General features: G+C 36.0%; 3 protein-coding genes and 1 long non-coding RNA gene across 4 annotated transcripts; 3 read left to right on the top strand and 1 right to left on the bottom strand.

Moving 5' to 3' along the window:
- Positions 1-5,767: 5,767 nt before the first annotated feature.
- On the top strand, positions 5,768-9,152 carry LOC120083054 (calnexin homolog). Its single transcript, XM_039038575.2, has 6 exons — positions 5,768-6,380; positions 6,484-6,553; positions 7,178-8,301; positions 8,389-8,460; positions 8,565-8,681; positions 8,780-9,152. The coding sequence occupies exons 1-6, from the start codon at positions 6,297-6,299 to the stop codon at positions 8,921-8,923; spliced, it is 1,611 nt and encodes a 536-aa protein (XP_038894503.1). The 5' UTR covers positions 5,768-6,296; the 3' UTR covers positions 8,924-9,152.
- A 5,710-nt stretch (positions 9,153-14,862) lies between these two features.
- Positions 14,863-18,117, top strand: CRL (crumpled leaf). The gene is made up of 9 exons (XM_039039535.2): positions 14,863-15,456; positions 15,547-15,596; positions 15,768-15,828; positions 15,917-15,952; positions 16,099-16,149; positions 16,332-16,424; positions 17,424-17,528; positions 17,709-17,801; positions 17,899-18,117. Exons 1-9 carry the CDS (start codon positions 15,274-15,276, stop codon positions 18,031-18,033), a joined length of 807 nt encoding a protein of 268 aa, XP_038895463.1. The 5' UTR covers positions 14,863-15,273; the 3' UTR covers positions 18,034-18,117.
- Positions 18,118-18,151: 34 nt separating this feature from the next.
- Positions 18,152-18,580, top strand: LOC150034625 (uncharacterized). Its single transcript, XR_016531429.1, has 2 exons — positions 18,152-18,288; positions 18,367-18,580. It is a non-coding gene; the product is annotated as an uncharacterized LOC150034625 (long non-coding RNA).
- A 275-nt stretch (positions 18,581-18,855) lies between these two features.
- Positions 18,856-24,644, bottom strand: LOC120083196 (transducin family protein / WD-40 repeat family protein). The gene is made up of 7 exons (XM_039038840.2): positions 24,283-24,644; positions 23,701-24,076; positions 23,390-23,552; positions 22,700-22,744; positions 21,935-22,100; positions 21,381-21,751; positions 18,856-19,505 (listed from the first exon to the last, which is right to left on the bottom strand). The coding sequence occupies exons 1-7, from the start codon at positions 24,415-24,417 to the stop codon at positions 19,187-19,189; spliced, it is 1,575 nt and encodes a 524-aa protein (XP_038894768.1). The 5' UTR covers positions 24,418-24,644; the 3' UTR covers positions 18,856-19,186.
- Between the last annotated feature and the right edge of the window lie 204 nt (positions 24,645-24,848).

The raw sequence follows: 24,848 nt of genomic DNA, 5'->3' as shown, positions 1-24,848 counted from the left end.
GTAAAGAATGGACTTCTAAGCGAGTTAGAGGAAAATTCTTTACCTGTGTATGAGTCATGCCTTGAAGGCAAGATGACCAAAAGACCTTTTACTGGAAAAGGTTATCTAGTCAAAGAGCCTCTAGAGTTAGTGCATTCAGATCTTTGTGGTCCGATGAATGTGCGAGCCAGGGGAGGTTACGAGTATTTCATCTTTTACTGATGATTATTCGAGGTATGGGTATGTTTGTTTGATACAACGTAAGTCAAAATCCTTTGAAAAGTTCAAAGAGTTCAAAGCTGATGTTGAAAATGCATTAGATAAACAGATTAAAACACTTCGATTTGATCGGGGTGGGGAGTTTTTGGATTCTAAGTTCTAGAACTATATGATAAAACATGGAATCATTTTTCAACTCTCAACACTTGGTACACCTCAGTAGAATGGTGTATCGGAGAGGAGAAACAAAACACTGTTGAACATGATTCAGTCGATGATGAGTTACGATTCCTTACCGTACTCGTTTTGGGGTTTTGTAGTAGAGATTGCAACTTATATCCTCAACTGTGTTCCTTCCAAAAGTGTTGCCAGAACACCATTGGAGTTGTGGAACAGGCGTAAAGCTAGTTTGCGTTACTTCTGCATCTGGGATTGACCAGCACATGTGCCTGAGGCTAATCCTAAGAAACAGGTATCGTGTTCGAGGTTGTGCCTATTTATAGGATACCCCAAAAAGACACGAGGGGTTTATTTTATGATCCTAAGGAAAAAAAAGTGTTTTTGTCAACAAACGCTACCTTCCTTGAGGAGGATCATATAAGGGAGCACAGTCCACGTAGTAAAATCGTGTTGCGTGAACTTTCCAACGAAACTACTGAAACTTCAACAAGAGTTGTTGAAGGGCATGCTGCATCAACTAGAGTTGTTGATGGAAGTTCATTTAGTAGGTCACATCCACCTCAAGGGTTAAGGGAACCTTGACGTAGTGGGAGGCTTGTGAACCCACTTGTTCGTTATATGGGTTTCATTGAATTCCTGGCTATGGTAGTCGATGGCGAGGTTGAGAATTCGTCGTCTTACAAAAAGGCAATGGAGAATGTTGACTGAGATGAATGAGTCAAAGCCATGGATCTCGAGATAGAGTCTATGTACTTCAACTCAATATGAGATCTTGTAGATCCACCTAATGGGGTTAAACCTATAGGTTATAAATGGATCTACAAGAGGAAATGGGGTGCAGATGGGAAGATGCAAACATTCAAGGCTAGACTTGTAGCAAAGGGTTATACCCAGGTGGAGGGAGTTGACTATAAGGAGACTTTCTCACCTGTTGCATGTTGAAGTCTATCTGCATCCTCCTATCCATTGCCTCATGTTATGACTATGAGATATGGCAAATGGATGTCAAGGCTGCCTTTCTGAATGGTAATCTTGAGAAGACCATTTATATGGTGCAACCCGAGGGATTTATAGACCAAAGTCAAAAGCAAAAGGTTTGCAAACTAAATCGCTTCATTTATGGGCTGAAACAAGCATCTCGATCTTGGAACATAAGGTTTGATACTGCGATCAAATCTTACAACTTTGACTAGAACGTTGATGAGCCTTGTGTCTACAAGAAAATCATCAACAATTCAGTAGTTTTCCTAGTGTTATATGTAAACGATATCCTACTCATTGGGAATGATGTAGGTTTACTGACTTCAATTAAGAACTGGCGTGCGACCCAATTCCAAATGAAAGATTTGAGAGAGGCTGAGTTTGTTCTTGGGATTCAGATCTTTCGGGATTGAAGGAAAAAAGTGCTAGCGTTGTCTCGGGCATCGTACATTGACAAAATGTTGATCAAATACTCGATGCAGAACTCCAAAATAGGCTTACTATCTTTTTGGCATGGAGTTAAATTGTATAAGGAATAGTGTCCTAAGACACCTTAAGAGGTTGAGGAAATGAGACGGGTCCCCTATGCATCTTCCGTTGGTAGTTTGATGTATGCGATGTTATGTACTAGACCTGACATCTGCTACTCTGTGGGGATAGTCAGTAGATATTAGTCTCATTCAGGGCAGGGTCACTGGACTGCCATCAAGAACATTCTCAAGTATCTTCAGAGACCAAGATAATACATGATTATGTATGGATCTAAGGATTTGATCCTTATTGGATACACAGACTCTAATTTTTAGACTAATAAGGATTCTCGAAAATCCACTTCAGGATCAGTGTTCACTCTTAATGGAGGAGTTGTAGTATGGTGAAGCACTAAGCAAGGGTGCATGGTTGACTCCACGATGGAGGTCGAGTATGTAACAGCTTGTGAAGCTGCTAAGCAAGCCGTTTAGCTCAAGAAGTTCCTGACTGATCTGGAAGTTGTTCCAGACATGTCTAGGACTATTACCCTTTATTGTGATAATAGTGGTGCTGTGGCGAATTCCAGGGAGCCAAGGAGTCACAAGCGCGGAAAACATATAGAGCAAAAATACCATCTCATCCGCGAGATTGTGCATCGAGGGGACATGATAGTCATGAAGATCGCTTTGGAGACAACGTTGTTGACCTGTTTACAAAGGCTCTCATGGCTATAGTTTTTTAGGGTCACCTATAGAGCATGGGTCTACAAGACCATCCACGGCTGGACTAGGGCAAGTGGGAGATTTTGTACTGGGCTTTTGTGCCCTAGTTTATTGTTTTGTACTTGTTTTTATCTTGTACACCCCATTAGCTTTAGGACAAGTGAGAGATTATTAGGGTTGATGCCCTAAATCTCATAGGGTCTTGTAGTTTGTAAACACATGTATGAACAAACATTTGTGATGTAATAATATAAGATATTTTTTTCACTGTTATCTATGAAATATGATATATTTTAGTTGCATTAACCACAAACTAATAAACTAAGATCTCTGTTTATCGTTGTAACTTAAGCATGTATGTGGAGACATACAGGTGGATCAAGCCTTAAGTGATAACCTAAATGGTTTGTAGTATCTGGATGAAGAAGGAAAACCTTATTCTGGTGATACTAGGGATACAACTCGCTTTGTAGATGTTACAAGTGTTATAAAGTGCTACAGATGGTCTGATCCTGATCATTCATGTGGAGACATGCGACCGGGGGTATCCTATACAAAGGAGTTTGTATAAGACTGGACCACGAAATGTTTAGTTTCGTTATATAATGTCGTTCATCACAAAGACTTTCATTTCACTAGAATGACCATAGGTAACATGACCTTCATCCTGAGTAAGTTGGGAAGTCTTGCCTATAAGGGCGGTCCTTTGATTTGCATAGGTGTGAGTGGCTAGATTGCCAACTCAAACCTACTACTTTGGAGATTCGTCTGATTGGGGAGCTGGAAACTCAGCTACACAAGACGAAATTCACTCTTCCTCGAATCAGGAGTAAGTAGATAGATTGCTCCCTTAAGGGTTGATTCCGGGGCTTGAACAATGTGGCACCACACACTTTGTCATGGCCTGAGAAGTGTTCACTCATAGTAGGACTATGATGTGTTGTTCATTAGAGGATACAGTGGTACTTAAGGAGTTAGATGTAACTATAGAGGCAAAATGGTAGATTGGCCCAACTGTATTTATGAGCGGTCTATGAAGGGTTATCGTACTATTGATTGGTTATATCCAATGGACATAGAAATATATCTGTAATGCGAAGAGTGCAACTATCAGTCTTTAGTGGAATGCCCAGCAGTTAACGGATAGTGAATTTTGTGATTAAAGAGTTTAGTCAGTTATTCACATACCATTGGAGCTTCAAGCTACAGGTCCATAAGGTTCCCTTGGTAGCTCAATGGATTCAATTTGAGAATCAGTTTTTGGGTTAGTTTGAAATGTTCAAATTAACAAGAGAGAATTTGATTATATATGATGTAATTAAATTAATTCAATTATATGCAATATAATTGATTTGATGTATTAGATACATTAATTAGAGGAATTAATATAAATATGATTTATATTAAATAAAGGAGAAAAGAACTATGGTTTATATATTACATATGATGTGATATTAAAACTATAGGTTATAAATATAATATGATAAATTAGTTATTATATTTATTTATAATAAAAAATTATGTGATAATTGGTGATTGGTTAATCTTTTAACCGTGCGTGAAGTGCAAGATCAAGTGCATCTTTTGATCGAGTGAAAAGAGAGAGTTATACGATAGCCCTTTTGAGAGAGTAAACGACGAGTGAGTTTACTAGACGATCGAGTACCCAGTGTTTATACGATAGACTAAGCCTTTCTCCCACTTACTCGATCGTTTACTTCCTCCTTCCTTCTACCAAATCCACACAGAGCCTATACCTCCTCGATTCTCACACCAAGAATACCAAGGTAACCGAGTGGTAGTGTCGAGTGTTGTTGTTCGAGGGTCGAGGATCAAGTTTTACTCGATTGGGTTCAAGGATCAGACAGTTCGTGAATTGCATTGGTTGTTCGTTGCGTTCGTGCTCGAGATCGAGTGTGCTGGGATGCGGGACTGGTATAGATCAAGGGAATCCTTGAAGAAGAGTTCTTCAAAGGTATGATACTCGATTCCTTTTGTTTTTAAGAAGAAAACATGTTGTAATTTTCTCTATAATTGCATAACTATGGTTGTATATTTGTAGATGTCTTATTCTTTCATATTGGGTTTAAAACGATCTTACTTCCACTCGATGGTTCTCTTGAATAAGAGTTCCTTAAAAAATCACACCTCATTCTTCTTTGCGACTTGAAGTAAGAACAACGACCCTAGGCATGAAAATCAGAAGAGAAAGAAATCAGAAAAGAATGAAGAAGAAATAAAAAAAAGAATCCATTGAAGAAGAAAGAATCGGTTTGTGGCAATCCTAATATTTTGTGAAGGCTAAGGAAGTTAGGTGCGCGAAGTGATTTTCAGTCGTGGGGGGTATTTTGGACTTTTTCTTATTAATCCATTAATGAAATTGGGCCGGACTTATTTATTTTGCCATTTTTGGAAAATTCATATAATCAAGACTATGAGCCTAATTTTAATAATTTTTTTGACATGGCTGCAATTGGCCCCATAAATAAATGAACAAAAAGCTCGATGAAACGCAATAAACTAGATAAGTCGTTCAACAATCAAAACAATTGAACATTGACTTAATCACACTGCCCTCAGATTTTTCACTAAACAGAAATACTATTCACGACATAAAAAGTTAATTAAAACCACCAAATCATTAATCTATAAATTACACAAAGCCATTAATTATCATATTCCAAATAATAATCTTGATTGAAGTCTCAAAATAAGAGAAAATTGATAGATTGCACAGAAATAAGAAAACGCATCTATACAATGGAGTGGATTATGTTCTTTCATATCATCTTGAAATTCTTTAGATGGATTGGTATTGAATAACCGTAGATTGGCATTGAATAACCGTGGGATGTTGTAGGGAATCAAATGTGTGGTTGCAACGGAAGGAAGAGGAGCAAGCGCTTTGAAAAGATGTTGCTTCAGAGCCAAAGACTATGGAAGACGATGCTCCAATGGAGGAGGAAACGATGTCGATTTGAGAGAAAAGAGAGAGATATTATGGTGTTGTGTACAGAAGAAGAAGATTGTACCGATGAAGACAAATTTGGAAAAAGAAAAACAATTATTAAGTTGACCAGTCAAACTGTGATATATGTAATATTTTTATCCTGTGCTACATTTACTAATCTTTACCCTAATGTTCTATCCATTACCATTTTTCTTCTTATTATTATCATCTTGAGATAAAATTGAAAGTGTAGTAGAGATTCTTTGAGAAATTAAATAGACAAGCTCAAAATTCAAATACTAAAATTTTGAGAGGAAAAAAAAACTATTTGTGGGAATAAAGCGACACGTGTTACAAAAGCACTAGTAGAAAAAGCGAGAAGTAGTAGACATTGGTGCAGGTGCAGGTACAGGTACAGCCGTATAGGTATAGGCTTTAGGGGTGTCGTTTTATCCCGAACGACAACCTAGCTTGAAGGGAAGAAATGGGCCGCCTTCATTGCGAAACCCAAAGAAATAAAGCCCATTTAGTCGACGTAAGTTAGTAAACCAGACAAGTCTCCTCTGTTGCGGAAGTTGACTACGTGGCGGACAACCATTGGCTCATTTCACGTGGCACGAGATTTGATTGGTTGAAACAACGCAATGAAAGTGCTTCGAGATCTATTAATATGGAATTTTAGTAAAGGGGCTGAGAAGTTTGCCGGACTCTTGAAATGTTTTAAGAGAGCTCTGTTTTGATCGGGATCTAATCTTGTAGGGCTGAACAGAGTTTTAGGGTTTGAGATCCAGAAGATGAAGACGGTTCCTTTAGGATTAGCTGCGGCTTTGCTTGTTCTTTGCCTTTCTTTTGCTCAGCTACGAGCATCGGACGATGAGGTATTCTGTTTTTGCTTGTTTTGGCTTTCATTTCCTTGTTTATTTCGCTTAGATTAAGATCTAATTGAATGTCTAAAACCTTTCTGATTTTGTGGAGTTTCAGATCTTTTACGAGTCCTTCGACGAGAGTTTTGAAGGCCGCTGGATCGTGTCCGATAAGGACGATTATCAAGGTTCGTTTTCCTCTTCGTGTTTTATGAAAATTCATCGATCCTTTGTAATCGTTGCTTATTCTGAATTGTTTCTTGATGGATGTGTATATTGTCTGATCTGCGTGTCAAAAAAGAAGGGAGGAAACAGAGTGAATGTGTCAGCTATTCAATTACCTGATAGATATTGTGGAAATGCTTCTTCTTTTATTTTGTTTTTTTTTCCATTTATATCGCCATGTTACTATTTCTCTTCGTTTGATAATATGCATCTTTCATTCTGTGTGATTAGGGCTGGGTTATGAGCCATTATTTTGATCAATGACATGAAGAGAAGAAAATATGGACTTTCGCAATTATTAACGTGTGTAGCAGTTTTACGTTTTTGATAATTTTATCTTAGTGGATGATTATATCTTTCAAGCCATTTACATGGTTGACTTTGTATGAGATAGTTGAGGGGAGTCGCATCATTAAGTTATTGCGAGCACTTTTGTTTAGCTAAAACCAAATGTTGAGTAGTTAGTAGCATTAAGAATAAGATGGTGCAACAGGGATTAGAAGAGAATATATAGATATGTAGTCTTGCTCACTGGGTTGGTTAGAGAGAGTTGCTAAGGTAACGTATTGTTCTGTTGTGTTCTATAGGTGTCTGGAAGCATTCTAAGAGTGAGGGGCATGCTGATTACGGACTTCTAGTAAGTGAGAAGGCAAGGAAATACGCCATTGTAAAAGAGCTCGATGGGCCAGTGAGTCTCAAGGACGGAACTGTGGTCCTCCAGTTTGAGACTCGCCTTCAAAATGGGCTTGAATGTGGTGGTGCCTATCTGAAGTACCTACGGCCCCAAGATGCTGGATGGAAAGCTAAGGAGTTCGATAATGAATCTCCTTACTCTATCATGTTTGGACCTGACAAGTGCGGGGCTACAAACAAGGTGCACTTTATCTTGAAGCATAAGAATCCCAAGACTGGGGAGTACGTTGAGCATCATCTAAAGAATCCTCCTTCCGTTCCAGCTGACAAATTGTCTCATGTTTACACTGCCATTCTTGAATCTGGCAATGATGTGCGCATTCTCATTGATGGGAGTGAGAAGAAGAAGGCCAATTTCCTTTCTGAGGATGATTTTGAGCCTCCACTAATTCCTGCCAAGACAATTGCTGATCCAGACGACAAGAAACCTGAGGATTGGGACGAGAGAGCGAAAATTCCCGATCCCAATGCAGTGAAGCCAGATGACTGGGATGAGGATGCACCAATGGAAATTGTAGATGAGGAAGCTGAAAAGCCTGAAGGATGGCTAGATGATGAGCCTGATGAGATCGATGATCCTGAGGCCACCAAGCCAGAAGACTGGGATGATGAAGAGGATGGTGAATGGGAGGCACCAAAGATTGACAACCCAAAATGTGAGACAGCTCCTGGATGTGGTGAATGGAAGAAACCAATGAAGAGGAATCCCGAATACAAGGGTAAGTGGCATGCCCCAGAAATCGACAATCCTAACTACAAGGGAATTTGGAAGCCTAGGCAAATCCCTAACCCTAGCTACTTCGAAATTGAAAAACCAGACTTCGATCCTGTGGCTGCAATTGGAATTGAGATCTGGACCATGCAAGATGGTATCTTGTTTGATGACATTTTGATTGCCAAAGATGAGAAAATTGCAACTTCATACCGTGATGCCAAATGGAAGCCAAAGTTTGAAGTTGAGAAAGAGAAACAGAAGGCCGAGGAAGCAGCTGGACCAGATGGTCTCGCAGAATACCAGGTAGATCTATCACAGTTTTAGTTCTCTCATTGATAGATAACACTAAAATTTCTTTACTCATACCTGGCTTTTCTCACTATCCTGCAGAAGAAAGTATTCAATGTCCTCTACAAGATTGCAGATATCTCCTTCCTAAGTCAATACAAGTCAAAAATAATTGTAAGTGGAGCAAAATATCGTGTCTTTCTCTGCATTTATGATTTGGGTTTGTTTATTTTTAGTATGCCCTAATTAATACTGAGTGTGAATGTGTATGTGTGCAGGATGTCATTGAAAAGGGCGAGAAACAACCAAACCTCACCATTGGCGTCATAGTCTCAATAGTGGTGGTTTTCTTCACTATCTTATTGAGGCTACTCTTCGGAGGGAAGAAGCAACCGGTGGGTGTCAACTGTTAAATATACTATCTTTATAATATTTCAGATTAGATGGTTAGCTTATGGAGTTTAGGGGATTTACGTTGTTTATTTGGTTTTAGGCAAAGAGAGAGGAGAAGAGTGCAGTAGCTGCAGAGAGTTCCAGCGATCAAAGTGGCAGCGGAGAGAAGGAAGGAGAAGAGAAGGAAGATGCGGCTGCTGCTGCCCCCCCTCGTAGAAGGTCTGGTGCTAGGCGAGATAATTAGAGGGAAGAATCAAGTCTTTTGCAATTTGCGGTTTTGGAATGCAAAAGTTGAAAGAAACTAGCTGTGATTGTATGCCAGATTCTTCAAATTTTTTTTCTTTGGAGGTAGTCGTGAAGTATACTACTTTGAGGTTTAGATATTGAGATGTCTGTGCCGATTGTGAAACTTGGGGCTGGGATGGATGGGAGAATTTTGAGGAAAAAATTGCTTTGGATAACTATTTTTTAAATTTTATTCCTCTTTGCTTTTTTTTTTTTCCTTGATTTACTTTTACAAATTAATTTCTTATCAATGTTCTTGTGTTTCGGAGCCTTCCACGTCCATGATCTGGCGTCACATCCCACTGGTAATGGTTTTGCTTCTAAAGCTACTCCCGAAGAGAAACATCTTCTCGAACGCCCCAAGTTTGGGCTTTTAAACCAGTTTCATCTCTTCATCACTTGAAAGTAAAAGAATCGATTGTATTATAAATTTTAGCACAATAACGAATTAGCCAAACATAATCAATAATAATTCTTTTTGGCATCCGGCAGTCAGTAACCAATCAAATCAAATGATTAAGCAAACAAATGGGGTCTGATGGTGGTAGGTCTTGTTTGGCCGGGACAGTGAAAATGCTCCTTACGAAACAACAAATTCTGTGATTTTTTTTTTAAAGATGATTTTGTTATTGATTTGATTAGGAAATTATCAACAAGAAAGTTTATGGTTTTTTATTTTTATATACGTTTAGGTATGACAATACCGGATTCTTTTGGTCGAGCATAGCCATGTTTAGGTTGTCACTAAGTTACAAGGTTAACTTTTACCCTTAAATAAAAACATTCTACTAAGAAAGTAACACATTTTTATGTGAGTGATTTTTTTTTTTTTTTTTTTTAACTTCTAACGTTCTTATAATATTGGAGCAATTATATAATATAAGATAATCGGACACGAAAATCTAGCTTGATTTAAAGTTATTTATAAATATGACACATTTTTAAGTCCTGCCAATCCAACAATAAGTTACAAATGTTTAATTATGTATCACTAGTATAAAATTCTATATATATATCTATGTGTATATATATATATATATTATTTTATCTTTTCTTTTAATGTAAAAGATTTTTTCTATCTCGTAGGGTTTATTAAATAAAAAGATAAAAAAAAATATCTATCTTTCTATTTATTTATTTAGTTAAAATTAAAAAAAAAAAAAAAAACAAACAAACCTTTAAGGTTCTTATGTATGGTTTAATTTCTTTACAAAGACCACTTAAAGCTCTTTTAAAAAAGCGACAAAGAAAAAAGGAAAAGAAGTGTTGGATTTTTCCTCCAAAGAAAAGAAAAAAGAAAACTTGAAGTTTTTGCTGAAGGGAATAATGTTATAAATTCTTTTGTTAATTGGAATTGAACAATTTTTTTATCTTTTCTTCAAAAAGTTCCATTGTGGTACCGTGTATTTTTCTTAATCAAAGTTTCTTCTTCTAGGATTTTTAATCATGATTTAAAGTGTTGAAAAAGTGTGGGCTCTTCAAGAATTTACAACTTTAAATTTCTTGCAATTTAGGGATTATTCTGTTTTAGTATTTAAATTGGCAAATGACTTCAACATTAAATGTTAACTTTAGTTCTTACTTTTGCTTTAAAAAGGCTATTTTGCACTATATTATAGCAGTTTAAATGGGTTTTATAAATTTGATTTTTGGGTTTAGAAATGTCAATTCTTCAATTAAATTTTTGTAATCTTGGTAGAAATTTTTATGGAAAACAAAAAAATTTCAGAATTAATTTTTCCCTAATTTATGAATGTTTTAAGGGATTTGAAAAGTTGTTGAATTGAAAAATTAAGTGGTAACTGTGGAGCATTAACTCTACTGCTTTTGTATGCATTTTCAAGATTTTAAGAGGATTAAATCTAGGATTTTCAATGCTGTTTTTTGGGCTCAAAAGTCCTATTTTCCAAAATTCATCATGCAGAAAATTATTTAAAGTGAGAAGAATAATAGGGTAGATAAAACAGGTTATCATGAGATTAGTTTTAGATCCGTTAAGACATGATGTTGGTTTCTAATTAGTAAGTTTAGATATGCTTAGGCTTTTAGAAAGTTGAAATTCAAGCATTTGGATTTATTGTTTTGGAGTGAGATCATGGGGTAGGCAATTGAGACAAGTAGTTTCCATATCCTTTTCAAAATATAAATTTTGAATTTTTGTGGTTAGATGAATTTTGAAATATGTTTGAAAGTACGTTTGAACCATTTGAAATTGTTTGCATGCTTTAAATGATTTTCTTTTTAGAATGCATATTTTATGTGATTTGAGAATTGACGGGAAATACTTTGTATATTTCTAGTTGATTTTATAAAATAAAAGTATATGGCTGTTTTGGTGATTGAAAATGTCTTGAATTGGAAGTGTTATGATTTTGGTTTTGGTTACTTCTAAAAAGTTTTGAAAGTTTTGAATGATTTGATTTAATGAGTTTTGCTAATGAAATTGGTATTTGAAACTACATGTTGTGTTTCAAATGTTTATGACTAATATGATTGGGCTATCCGGATATGCAAGTTTTGTGTTCCGGTGATTGTATGGTAATTTGTTGTAACCAATTTGGAATTTAGATTTTCTATTCCGACTAAGGCTTATTTGTGAGAAGACACAATTTTGTGGTTTGACATTCTTCGGATGAAGTTTCATGTGTATATTGCACTCACATAGCCTCACACTTAAGTAATTTTTATTATGATTGGTTGCTAAACAATATTTATGTTGTTTTTGGTCGGTTGTTAATCGACAAATTATGTTGTTCTAATCAATTGATATTCGATGTGTTCTAACTGGTGTTACGGATGGGTGATCGTTTCTACTAGATTATACCGATTATACATCTTTCCTATTCTGTATTTGAAAGTTCTGAATGACTGGAAGTTGTTTGATTTGAAAAGAATGGATTGAAGGAAAATTCTATTCGATTGAAAGCATTGACCAACTAAAAGTTTGTATTTGAAAGGATGAAAGATTTGTATTTCAGAAATGTATGGATGTTCTGTTTATTAAAGTTCTGAAAGCTTACTTGAATGTTTAGGTTTTGTTTAAAAACTATTTAAAAGTACGGCAAGACTTTGGCTGAAAAAACTAAAAAAGAAAAAATTGTTTGTTTGAAAGTTTAAACTTCCATGTTTCAATATGTTTATGTTTTTTTCTTTAAATGTATCATGAACTTGATGTGGAAGTTGTTTATTGAGTATTTTTGTACTCATCTTTCTTTTCCAAAATGTGTTTCAAATGAAAGTGCAAGTGATAAATCTTACATTGAATGAAGAATTAACTTTATGGCATAACACAAGAAGCTAACTCGTGACCTAGGAGTATAGGTTTTTGTTGAATCTTTGATAGTCATAATTGTTCTAGTTGTTAGTCTTAGTGATTTCTAATTATTTCTTCTTCAGACGTTAGTTAAGTACTTTACGTTTAGTTATTGAATTTTAGCTTGTAGTCTCAAGCCATAGTGTTATGTTGTTAATAAAATTCTTTTATCTAGTTTTGGTTATGTTTTTCGCATTTTTTGTTATAATAGTTGTAGTGGAAAATATAGGCTATTACATAATAGATATGTATTAGTTATAGATGCACCTGTCATTGATAGGATTAAAAATGGATTATCAATGATAACTATATAAATGTTCTATTAGTGATGATGGATATAAAATATAGTTTATCAAATATGTAGGAAGAGTTACTAATAGCCATAAAAATTAGCCTATCAATAAGTTTAAGAAAAATTGTCATTGATTGACAGATTAATGGTCAATCCGCAATAGATTTTTTTTTTTTTTTTTTAAAAAAAAAATCAGCAATAGACATAAGAATAGTCGATTAGTGACATCGATGGTAAACATGGAAATAGTTTATCAATATATACTTTTTAAATGCTTTGATCCAACAAATTAAAACTTTACTATATTTGTTAATTAATTATTTGTATGACATATTTGTAAATATGTAAATATGAACGACCCATTTCGTCATCCATGTAACTTATAATTATTGTTCTAAGCCATTGTTTTATTTATAAAGCATGAAGATGTTAAATTTTATGTCCTAAAACTCGTGATTTATAAACAATAAACTCATTCTTGAAATCAATAAAATTATTATTAAAGTTTGATTCAATAAAATTGTACTGAATATATGAATTATTTATTTCATTTTAGAAATAAATCCAATAAACTAAAAGATCCATGCCTATTATATGAGTACTTGAACTTTATGTGGAGACATAAAAGTGGATCAAGTTCAAGTAAATAGCCTAAATGATTTATAGTATATGAATAAGATTGGGTGTCTTATTCTGGTAACACTATCGAATGCGTCCCACTCTGTAGTTGTTACAAGGAGTTGTAAAGTACTATAGACAAAGTGATCTTAATTCGTACATGTAGTGACATGATGAGTGGGGGCATCTTGTGCAATGAGTTTGCGCAAGATCGGACCAAGAAATAAGTCACTCTTACTTTATAACGTTGTTTACTGTTTAAGACTGACTATTTCAAAACAAAGACCTAGGTAACTTGACCTTAATCCTGAGCTAACTATGAACTTCTGTTTATTTGGAATTATCCTTAGATTTATATAGGTAAAGATTGACTTAACAACGTAGGCTTAATAAGCCTCTCATTTCAGGGGTAAGACCAGGTAGATAGCTGGGGACATAGGGTGCAAGATGGAATTCACTTCTACCCGCTTCCAGGGATAGTAAAGAGGTTGTTCCCTTAAATGCTGACTCTAGGTCTTGAACAAGGGACCCCACCCTTTCATTGGCCTAAGAGAGACTCAGTTTAATGATCAGATCACAAACCAATTGTTCATTAAAGGATCGGTTGGACTTAAGAAACAAGAAGTAATCTCGGGGGTAAAACAACCTTTTGACCCAACCGTTATTACGAACAACCTGTAAAGGGTTAACTTACTAATCATGGTTATATCGAGTGGACACAATATGGAATGTACCTACGGGCTTTAGTGGAGTGACTGAGTAGTTAACGATTGAGGGTTAATTCAGTGTAAAGAGTTTAGCCAATTAATCTCAAATCGTTGGAGCCTATGAATTGTAGGTCTATTAGGTTCCCCTACTAGCTCACAAACAAATAAGCCTGTGTTTGAAGAAGTGTTCTTCACACTGTTGAAAAACCAGTTTTTCACCTCCAATTTATCTAATTCATGTTTGTTTTGAGTCCCACAACTCAATCTAAGGATCCAAGAGAATAGTAGAGAAGACCTTGTAATGGTTCACAACCAAAAGAAAAAGAGATTGCAGTTGAAGATTGTGGCTCAAGAGGTAAAAGTTAATATTAAAAATCTCTTTTTAGTTTAGTATTAAAACTCTCTTTTTTATAAACATGCTGAATTTGAAGTAAAAATTAATGAATTAAAATGCTTAATGGTCCTGTTTTTCTTCCGTGGTTTGTTTCTGTATTCTAACCAAAGACATCTCTTATTTATGTGAATTCTTTTGATCATTTGTCATACATATAAAAAATATCTACTATTCATTCTTTTAGAATTTAAAATTGGAAAATTCTTATAAATAGAAAAATCCCAAAAATATTTCTACTTTATAACAAAAAGTTCCAAAAGTATTTGTACTTTTGGAATTTTTTGCTATAAAGGTAAATATTTTTAAATATTTTTTTTATATTTAAAAAAACATCTTTGATATTAAGTGGTGAAAATTTGAAATTTTAATTTTTCTTAGTCAAGAATAATGTCTAAATTCAGTTGAATTATGTTCTGATTGATTCTATTATAATGATAATATTTTAAAGGATGTTCCGAACATCGCAAGTTTAATTATTCATTCTACTCAAAATAAATAATAAAAATGAGATACTAACCAAACTTTATTTTCAAAATTTTAAATTATAAATTGAAAAAAAAACTAAATTAAAATTGCCAATTACAAAAGTGCATTTGATTTGAAGGTATTTTACATATCAGAGGATATTAGGAATCTCCAACTACGAATTAAATTGGGGGGGGGGCACTCATTTTCTGTGGCCACGGCCGTTCTTTGTGTATATATCGAGAGATTGAAGAGAAGATGCTATACAGAAGATCTCGTCCTGATGTGCGACGCCCAAAATTTGGTAATGGGAAGTGGAGTAATGGGTCTTCTTCTGTTTGACGGCACTAATTGAACGCGCACCTCCTAATTTCTCTCCATTTGGCCGTCGCTTCCAACTTTTCTCTGTGCGCCGATTCTTGGCTCTACTCTTTGAAGCTCGATTTCGTGCTTCGAATGATTTGGGGAATCTGGAGAAGATTAGGGATGATGGGTGTTTGAGAGCTGAGGAAGCCAAGCTATGGGTATGGATTCCAATTCAAATAATGATAATAACAACTCAGTAGGATGGAACAGAGCTGGGGGTTTGATAATGAAGACTTTGGTACTGGTTGGAGGTGCTCTTTTGCTTAAACGCCTTACTAAGTCCACAACGCGATGGGATCATGCCCGCTTCGTTTCTCAGTCCCTTTCTGGCGAGAAGGTTTCTGATTTCAACCTTCTTGCAAAACCCCAATTGCGTTAACACTCTTTTCCTTTCTGAATTTTTTGTTTTCTTGTTCTTTTTTGATAGTTTTCAAAGGAGCAAGCAGCTAGGGATCCTGATAATTACTTCAATATCAGGTACGTAATATTTGAATGTTGTTTAGTTGGTGTGAATTGTTCAATTTCTAGTCTTCTACTGAATGATGAACCCCCTTTTTAATTCTATTTGAATAGGGATTTATTGTCCCTTCTGTTTGAACTGTAGTTTGGATAATTTACGGATTAGTGATTTTGATTCTTGTGTTTTAGAATGATTACGTGCCCTGCAGCTGAAATGGTCGATGGTTCTACGGTGTTATACTTCGAACAAGTGAGTCTAGAACTCTTCTTGCTCGGTAATATTCCATTTAGCGATTCTCTTTCCCAGATCAGTTCTCATTTTATTTTGTGGTTGATAGGCTTTCTCTAGAACTCCTCAAAAACCCTTTCGCCAGGTATTATTATTATCTCACCTTCTTCCCTAGTTTGAAAATTGGAATTTATCAAGGAAAATAAAGTTAACCATCGATAACTCTATGTGCAGTTTCCTGAACTTTCCTTCATTATGCCTGTAATAATTCAATTAGTTCTATGGTTGCAGAGGTTTTATACGGTGAAGCCTTGTTCAAAAGAGATGAAATGTGATGTGGAGGTGAGTACATATGCTGTTTTGTAGTTGGTGTGAATGGATAATATGTATTCCTATGCTATAAATTTCCGAAGGTCTATAGGCGTTGGTTTGGTTTGTTGCAGCATTTGCAGCCAACATTATGGTTTGTTTGTACTGTGTAACATGCATGCTGCAAAAGTTTCTTACATTTGTTCACTTTGCAGCTAAGCTCATACGCCATTCGGGAAATGGAGGAGTACAAGAATTTTTGTGATCGGACAAAAGACCAACGTCCTCTTCCCGAAGAAATCGTCGGGGTTAGCCATCCACTCAAGACGTCCACCAGATTTTCTATTCCTTGAATATATCTATACAAGTTTGTTTCAAAATATGCTTATTTAGCTTTTCAATTGGCCTACTCCTAATATATGGCACAGAGTCCTCCTAGAGCTGCTTCAACTCCGAATAGTATCTGGCTTTAACCTGTCATTTTAATACCCCATTTGATCAACGTTGTTTTTGGCCAGGGCCTCAATTTTTCATTGTTGGATCAAGTAAAAAGCTGAACTTTGGTTCTGAGCAGGGAACTAAACTTAAGTATAAGTGGGATTCTTTTAGTGAACTTAACATGGCTCCACAGTTAAGACTTGAGAGAATTAAAAAAACGTGAATATAGGCATGGATATTGGACATTACCAAGCCATCCAGGGGAGAACAAAGTTTGGTCATAGTCTCTGTAAAGTACCAGGTTGAACCACTGGAACTGCAGCTGTGAATCAGACTGCAATTTTGAATATATGGATATGTGAGTTTAGTGCTGATCGTAATTAATTGGTCTGGATTTTAAATCAGCAGTTTTTTTTAATCTTCTAATCAATTTAATGACCCGGTCAAGTTCCTTTTCTTATAGTAATTTCTAATGATATTAATGCATAGAATGAGTGGTTAAGTGATGAAATAAGACACTCAGATTAAGTTAAAACAGGTGTACATAAGTTACTGTACCCTAGCGAATGGTAAAGATAAACATGGTTGTGAAAATAGTAAGAAGCAGAAATTAGAGTTTTGATGCTTCTCTTGCTTGAATCATATACCAGAGTTTTAAGTCTTTTACGAAGCTCTTGTGTATAGTTTTGTGGAGTTTATAAGATTAGCATTATCATTTTTTCTCTAAGGTCAAAACAAAATCTGTTTTTGTTCCTACGGTACTCCTTAGGACGATTATTTTATCATTCTTAGATTAACTCTATTCTTCACTGAAACTGGATTGGATGTAGCGAGATGAATCTCATACAAGTCTAGATTTTTGTGCACAGGACATTGCAGAGCATTTAACTACGTTACATCTTAAGCGTTGTGATCGTGGAAAACGTTGCTTGTATGAAGGTTCGACTCCACCTGGTGGTTTTCCAAATTCATGGGTAAGAGCATCAGTATATCTACGTTCCATCGTCATTCCACATAATATGTTTTGTTTTTCTTATCTGTGAGATTGTTAAAGAGTAAAACTCAGAAGCTAGTTATCCCTATTGCAATAGTGCAACGTTCCAGTAATAAGTATTATTCCCTTCCCTTACCATTGGCCTTCCTTTTTTTGACAGAATGGGGCAGCCTACTGTACTTCCGAAATTGCTATCCTAAAGAATAATGAAGTACATACCTGGGAGAGGGGTTATGACGAAGATGGAAACCAGGTTTAATCCGTTTTACATACATATTTCAATTTCACTAGAAAGGAGAAAATGTTGTGAAGCTCAAGTAAATTAATGTATGATCTGCTGCTCATTACAGGTTTGGGGAACAAAAGAAGGACCTTACGAATTCAAGCCAGTTCCAGCCTCCAGTCTCAAGGACATGTTTTCTCCATTAAATTTCTCTCAGCCGTCCACGGAGAAAAGAATAGAGGGTTCATTTGTCTTGCAATAATAGTCACCCAATTAACTTTTCTTATCTAATGTAAATTTCCATCCCCCTTTCTATCTGAAATAAAATTTTACATTTTGCTCGTCCTGTTTTGTCTTCCTCTCTCGTTAATTCTTTGGTCAAATGTTATTGTATGTGTTATTAAAGTCGAAAGTTCTGTTCGAATTCTTGAAAGCAAGCAAAATGGCTGTCGACTGCTCACTCTTGTAGACATCCTCTCCAGTGGACGTACTACAAAGTTCAGTCAGCAACTACACAGTAACTTTGTCCTCTTTTCTCGTCTCAGATATATCCCCTGAAGATTCAAACCATAACTTAGTTTAGTTATATCTTCAGATGTTCAAACATATCATGGCCAGAAAGATAGAGGACTTTTGCCGGAGAGATAGTGAATAAAGGTTAGGCTTATCAGGATAAATTTTGAGCAATATACTTTTCCCCCACAGACATTACTTCGAATGATATTGGCTACAATTTCCAGTCTTTTTCACCCGAGGGAATGATGTAACGGTGCTTTACTATGCATATTACATAACCTACTTACAAGGCAGTGAGAATACTCCTAAAAAGTGCGTACTTAATTTCCTTTTGTCTTGTATTATATAAAATATAAAAATTTGTAAATTTGTTAACTTTTGGGGGTCACCCAACCCATCTATATTCTACATGTCTTATCACTCAATTTTTAAAGAACCGTGGCATAAATTTTCTACTTTTTCTGAAAACTTTAGTTGTGATTACATTTGGAATTGATATCGATACTAAGGGTGAGCTCAAACGTATGTCTTGGACATAATATCGATAGTCATCGTTGTAAAATGTTGGTTAACAAAATTGAAACGATATAATTTCCTTTCTTTAATATTACAAAGATGACAAACATTTAATGCGAAGGTTGTCAATGTTCAAAATTAGACAGTACACAATAACACTTCAAGACAACAACAAAATTGAGCTCTGTAATTTCACTTCTAACTACTCAACAACAAATGGAGCTTTGCAGTACCGCTTTGTGAGTTCCAACTACGAAAATAAAAATCCTTCTTCACTGGATGGCATTCATTTTCTCATCTTTATGCAAAAATTTATTCCCTTAAAAAAAAGTATGAAGGCTAAACAAGTCCAATGGGCAAATAAACTATCCAGATGGGGAACTTCACGCTGTTTTGTGCAATCCAATGTTGAGATCAGAAGATATGGAAATAAGAAGGGGGAGAGAATGGAGCCATACGGCCTTGAAGACTCGTTTCTGATGAGCACTTATGGATTGAGAAGGCGCGTGCAAATTGTACCTGATATCAAACAGATGGATCACAGGGTCTGCAGAGCCAGATGTCAGAATCAAACCATCAGGCGACCAAGCTTGATTTATCAATGCTGATTGAGATTCACTGCTCTTTTGCTCCCACCCGAAGGCATGAAGTTCTGTCTGCCTAAGTCTGATATCATATAAACGAAGTTGCTTTCCTGGAGTCCTGCAAGCAAAAGATTTAAGTAAACAATCGAAGTACTTAGTTTAAGTTTTCTCTGGCTTAACTGATGTAAAATTTAACCTATATTAATTTAGTTGGGATTTTATCTCCACAATTCTTTTTTAATGGAAGCAAATGATGGAAACAGGGGCTTTCAACTGGCAATATAGATCTTTGGAACAAATCAATACTACTAGAATTTGTAAATACTTTCAATATTTTGCTCACAAAATATAATACTCAGAAGTCAAGTCAGGTGAAATCCTCTAATTTAATAGATTTCGCACGAAAGCTAATTAATGTATTGGCAGCTCTGAAAAGAGGAGTGTTGGCCCTTGTTGCTAAATGAGGTTGGGGGTTTATGTTGGAAATTAATGCTCTTTGCAGGAAAGTTAATGCTAGCAACTATCCCTTGACCCCTAGTAGTTGGATGAGAACGTTCCCAATCCACGAACCATTTTCAAGAGGTGGACAAATGGTACAGATGCAAGCTAAAAATTGTTATGGGAGGTTTCTTGGCATCATGGAAGTCCATTGAGGCTGCTGTTTCCGAGGCTCTGCACCTACAGAGTTGTTAAGTTAGGCAATTTTTTGTCAACCTTTCCCATTTTATCGGTGTCCCTGGAGGAGTTTCAGGGGTGGAATCTTGAGTTCAGAAGAAATCCCAGTAATTAGAGATGAGTAATGGCCATTCTGTCCGAATTGCTTCAAGATGGCATGTCGTTTTTAATAATTCTTCAGAATCTAAAAGGTGGGTTATGAACTGTGGAGGCTTCACTACTTGAAAATCATCCTAGTTCTTAGGTCTCTTCCAGATGGATAAACTCTTCGATAATTCAAGATTGCATGATCAAGGCTATTTGGTACGCTAACATTCCTAAAAAATGACGTTCTATATGTGGGTACTAGCCCAAGCAGATCAACTGCACATCTTGCAACAAAGTGGAACAGACGATCCCTACTTACTCTTTATCCCCAAGTTAGCGTTTTCTTTGTAAATGACCAAGTCCAAATCATCTTTTCTTCCAATCGTTTTTTGAAGCTAAAAGTTGGGGAAGTTGTCAAGTCAATGATCTATACATTTTTAGGCCTAGAGACTGATAGCAAGATATCGAATTAACTTATTGATCTTAGTTAATAAATTATCCTGGTGGATGGGTAGTACCCATAGTAGCTATTATGATACTACATGGTTTGCAGCCGGTGCATTCCAAAGACAAACTGGTGGCTCTAATCCAACTTCTTTGTGAATCCTTCCAGAGACCAAGCTAAGACATGTGGACCAATAATGTCACGGCTTTCTGATGAATATTGTGGTTCGGAAAAATGGAAGGGTGTTTCAAGATATGCTCCTTTTGAAGACTTCAGGGACCTAGTGAGATTTTTTCCCCCTCTACTTAGTGTACAAGTCCAAAGAATTTCCTAAGCCAAGTGGTATTCTTTTCTCTAAACCCCATTGGCTTTAGGGGGTTTCCTCATCTCTTTTTGTTCTCCCCTTTGAGTAAATACTAGTTTAATTTCTCACAAAAAAATTTTAGATATCACTCTTGCACAATTTAAATATGCTCCAGAGGTTGTAGAGGTATGTGCCAAAATATTTGCAATTCCCATCTTAGAACTAAAGAACAGATGGAATTTTGTCTAGGAATAAGTTTGTAATTCACCGTCATGCCTAATCATGTTTACCTCTAATTTTATGTCTAGCATAAGGAATCACTCTCTGTTATTCAACCGCTAGCAAAGAATGCACAATTTTTTGCACCACTAATAAAACAATACAGCACATAGACACGGTATGGGGAATCTAGGATCACTTGCATTTATACACAAGGCAACTCGTTTTTCATAAAAAGCAAATTCTAGTATAAGAAAACTCACCCTGTTTGGACCATAAATAGGTTAAAATCGCACGGATTAGGCAATATACTCATGCATTTGCTTTCTATCTGATGCTTGAACTCTGTTCTTCCAACATTTACGTCAAATCCAAGTATTCTCTTGTCCGCCCCTGCAGAAAGTACAATTGGCTTCTGCTGCATCCCTGCAACTCCCATGACTGCTGAAGAGTGCAGGTTCCTGTGCAATGCCTTTGGCTTCCATATTTTCTCTCCATCTTTCTCTTTCCATTGTATGACGGCATGATCACTTCCACCAGTGATAAAAGACGTGCTATCCCAAGGCAAGAAAATGATGCTGTTGATAATGCCCTTAACGTGAGGTTTATCCTCAAGGAAAGTAATACGAGATTTCTGTTAATGTACAGACATTATAACTCACCTTAGTCCCAAAAACCTCAAATTAACAACTCTTAAATATGGAAAGGTACAATTTAGTTGTCTCAGAAAAGAGATATGCATCTAAGAACTAAAATCATCACCTTGCCAGAAATATGCATGCCAAAGGTAAATGTTGATTTCTAATATAAACCATACCCCTTCACTTTTGTTCAGATTCATGATTGAAACCTGAGAGTCCCCACCATCAGCACTGTAAACAAGAAATACACGATTCCCTTCTGGATGCCAGGCTATATCTTCTGGCCATCTTCTTTGTTTTGGAGATACGCAGTCAGCGGAACTAAGTAGAGAGGCACTTGACCTGTGAAAGAGGGAGTGGGCAAAGAGGAATGGACAGACACTCATAAGCATTTTTATATTTGGTTAGAAAATGGAAAAGATTATGTCACTTGTGCACTAGAGAAGAGACTCTAGTTATGAAGACATCGAGAAGTGCTTCATCTAGATATACTCCAAGCCTTGAGGGATGACTGACAGAGGTATTTCACTAAACATTTTGCAATATGTTAATAACATCGTACAAAGTTACAAATACACTCCTCCAATAGGAAACTACATCACATTAAAAATGCATTTCTATACTCAAACTATATATCTCAAAGTAGCAGATGAGCATTTGTACCCTCCATCAACTAAAAGCATCATCTTAACTTGCACAAACTATCACATATTCATTTTTAATTCATAGAAACCAACAATGATATGGTTATAACATTAGAAGATCAATCGACGTCTCATCTAAAGAGGCTTCTTATAAACACGTACTATTTTCCAGATTCACCAATTAACATGGCAAGAAGTTCTTACTCAAACAAGAATGGTTATGCCTTATAACTCTAGAAGATGATAGCTGTAGATAAGATATGATATAGGATAAAGAGGGAAATAATCAGCACTCACCCTCTAGCCTGTAACTGCCACAAGTTGACTACTCCATCCAGGGCACTGTAACACATAAACATTTCAATACCACAAAAAGGTTAAATTGGTGTATTTAACTAGAAGGCTGGATAAGGTAAGTATACTTTTTGGAGGTTGGGACCCTTCCATTAAATGAACTCTATTATCTAAGTCTTTCAGGTAAGATTTTGTTAGGAATACTTAAATGTGGGATCCTAACCTTTTTTTATTCATTTCATCATTTTGGGGGTGAAAAGTCAGAGAAGTAAAAATAACGAAAATGTAGAATATGATGATTAAGAATAATTTGAATATTTAGTTTGCTTTTCCTTCCAGTGGAAAGCTACCTTTTATCAAATCGACCCTAACATACAGCAAGCCTAACCAAAGATGAAATTTTAAGATGAAATATTTTATGATAGTTCAATGTGGAATCTGAGTTAATCTTGACCTGAAGAATATTGGGAATGTTAAGCTGCACCACAAAGTATATAAGGATTATCTCTTGATCACCGTACAATTGGTAGTAACTGAAGAGAAGTGAATAGGAGAATTTCTGAAGAAGAGAAATGTCACTTTCCCTTCACGTTTGATGAGACACTCGCCTTAAGGGACAAATTATTTTTAAGGAACTGGAGACCCGGTTTTTAAGTAAAGGTTTCTTCGGCCTCTCTCAATGTATGTAGTTACCTTGTCACAAATAGCTGTTCATTTACTGGGCATGAGATGAGACTTCTCAACTTTCTCTTATGCTGACTGGAGATATGATTGCTCCCAACGCAGCGGATTTGAGAAGGTGATGAGCTGCTACGTATTAATGGAATCAACTCTTTATGCTCCTTCAACTGCTGTTCTGGAATAAAGAGTTAAAATTTTAGCAGTTACCACAAAAGAGTAGTAGTATGATGAATCAGATATGCATAATAAACAAAAGGCAAATGAATTTGCAGCTGACAACTGAAACGAACATAGAGAGAATATTTAACCAACAAGAATCCTACCAAGCTTCCGTTTTGTCCCTCTGTCAGAAGTGCTCGAAGTTTCTCGAAGAGAAGAGTTGCCAATATTTCTGTCCCCTTCAACTTTAATTACATTCTTAATATGAGAAGGACTTGATTGAGCCCTAGAGCTATTTGAAATCTTTGCTCCATTCCCAGCCAATGCACTGTTCTGTGAAGTCTTTGGAACCACAGCCGGAATCACAAGCTCCGGCTTCGACACTGGATGGGGCCTGCTACCTTCATTTACCATCTGCTCCACTTTCACACTCACAGCTCTGCTTTTCAGAGAATCTTTGGATGACACTCCATTGCCCTGACGTCGAAGCCGGGCCAATTTAGATTCTGAATCGTGTAATCTCTTCTCCGCTTCCTCAAGCTGCAGATGGTTACGAAATTAAGGTTAAGCTGAAAATGCTGAAAAGAAAAGCGGGGGAAGAGATTACATGGATCAATCCAGCAATTCTCTGAATACAATGTTCAATTTCTAGTTACGTAAACCAGAAATTCGTCTTAGGTTACAGCAAAAGTCGAATGAAAAGAAGTGAATAAAAAACGGGTATGAGAATATTGAGTTAGAGAGACCTGTGAAGTGTAGTATGAGATACGCTGCTTGAGATTTTGAACTTCACGGCAACGATGATCGATGAGAGCGACCAAAGCCTCCTCTTGCTCTTCCTTGCTGTTGGTTCCGTCGTTGTCTTCCATAGGCTCCGCCATGTTCTTCGCTTCTATTGATGTTGGTAATATGAATTGTTCATTTCTCCCTTCTTCGGGATTTTGAGTTTCCGATGAGTTTGTTTTTGGTTTCGCCTTTTTACTTTTCTTTTCTTTTCTCTTCTTTTTTTTTTTTTTTTGGAAGCCCTACGATTGCAGGCGTATGAGTAGGGACTAGAGAAACGAGCTTTGTCTACCTAAACCCAACTCTTATAAGCTTACATTCACATGCGATTTACACGTTGCTATGATTTCGTATCCAATAAAGTATAGGTTAAAAAGACTTTAGTAATCTCTTAAAAAAAATAAATAAGAAGAAGAAATAAAAAAAATGTAGTCTATGAATTTTAGTCGATAAGAATTTAGTTTCTATACTACTAATACGTAATAATTTAGCATATATACTATTCAATAGTGTAAATTTTACAAGCTTC

This window comes from Benincasa hispida, chromosome 8 (genome assembly GCF_027475165.1).
Source record: "Benincasa hispida cultivar pf3 chromosome 8, pf3_genome.v1.1, whole genome shotgun sequence".
Lineage (NCBI taxonomy): Eukaryota > Viridiplantae > Streptophyta > Magnoliopsida > Cucurbitales > Cucurbitaceae > Benincasa > Benincasa hispida.
This window is presented reverse-complemented; position numbering and strand designations above follow the sequence as displayed.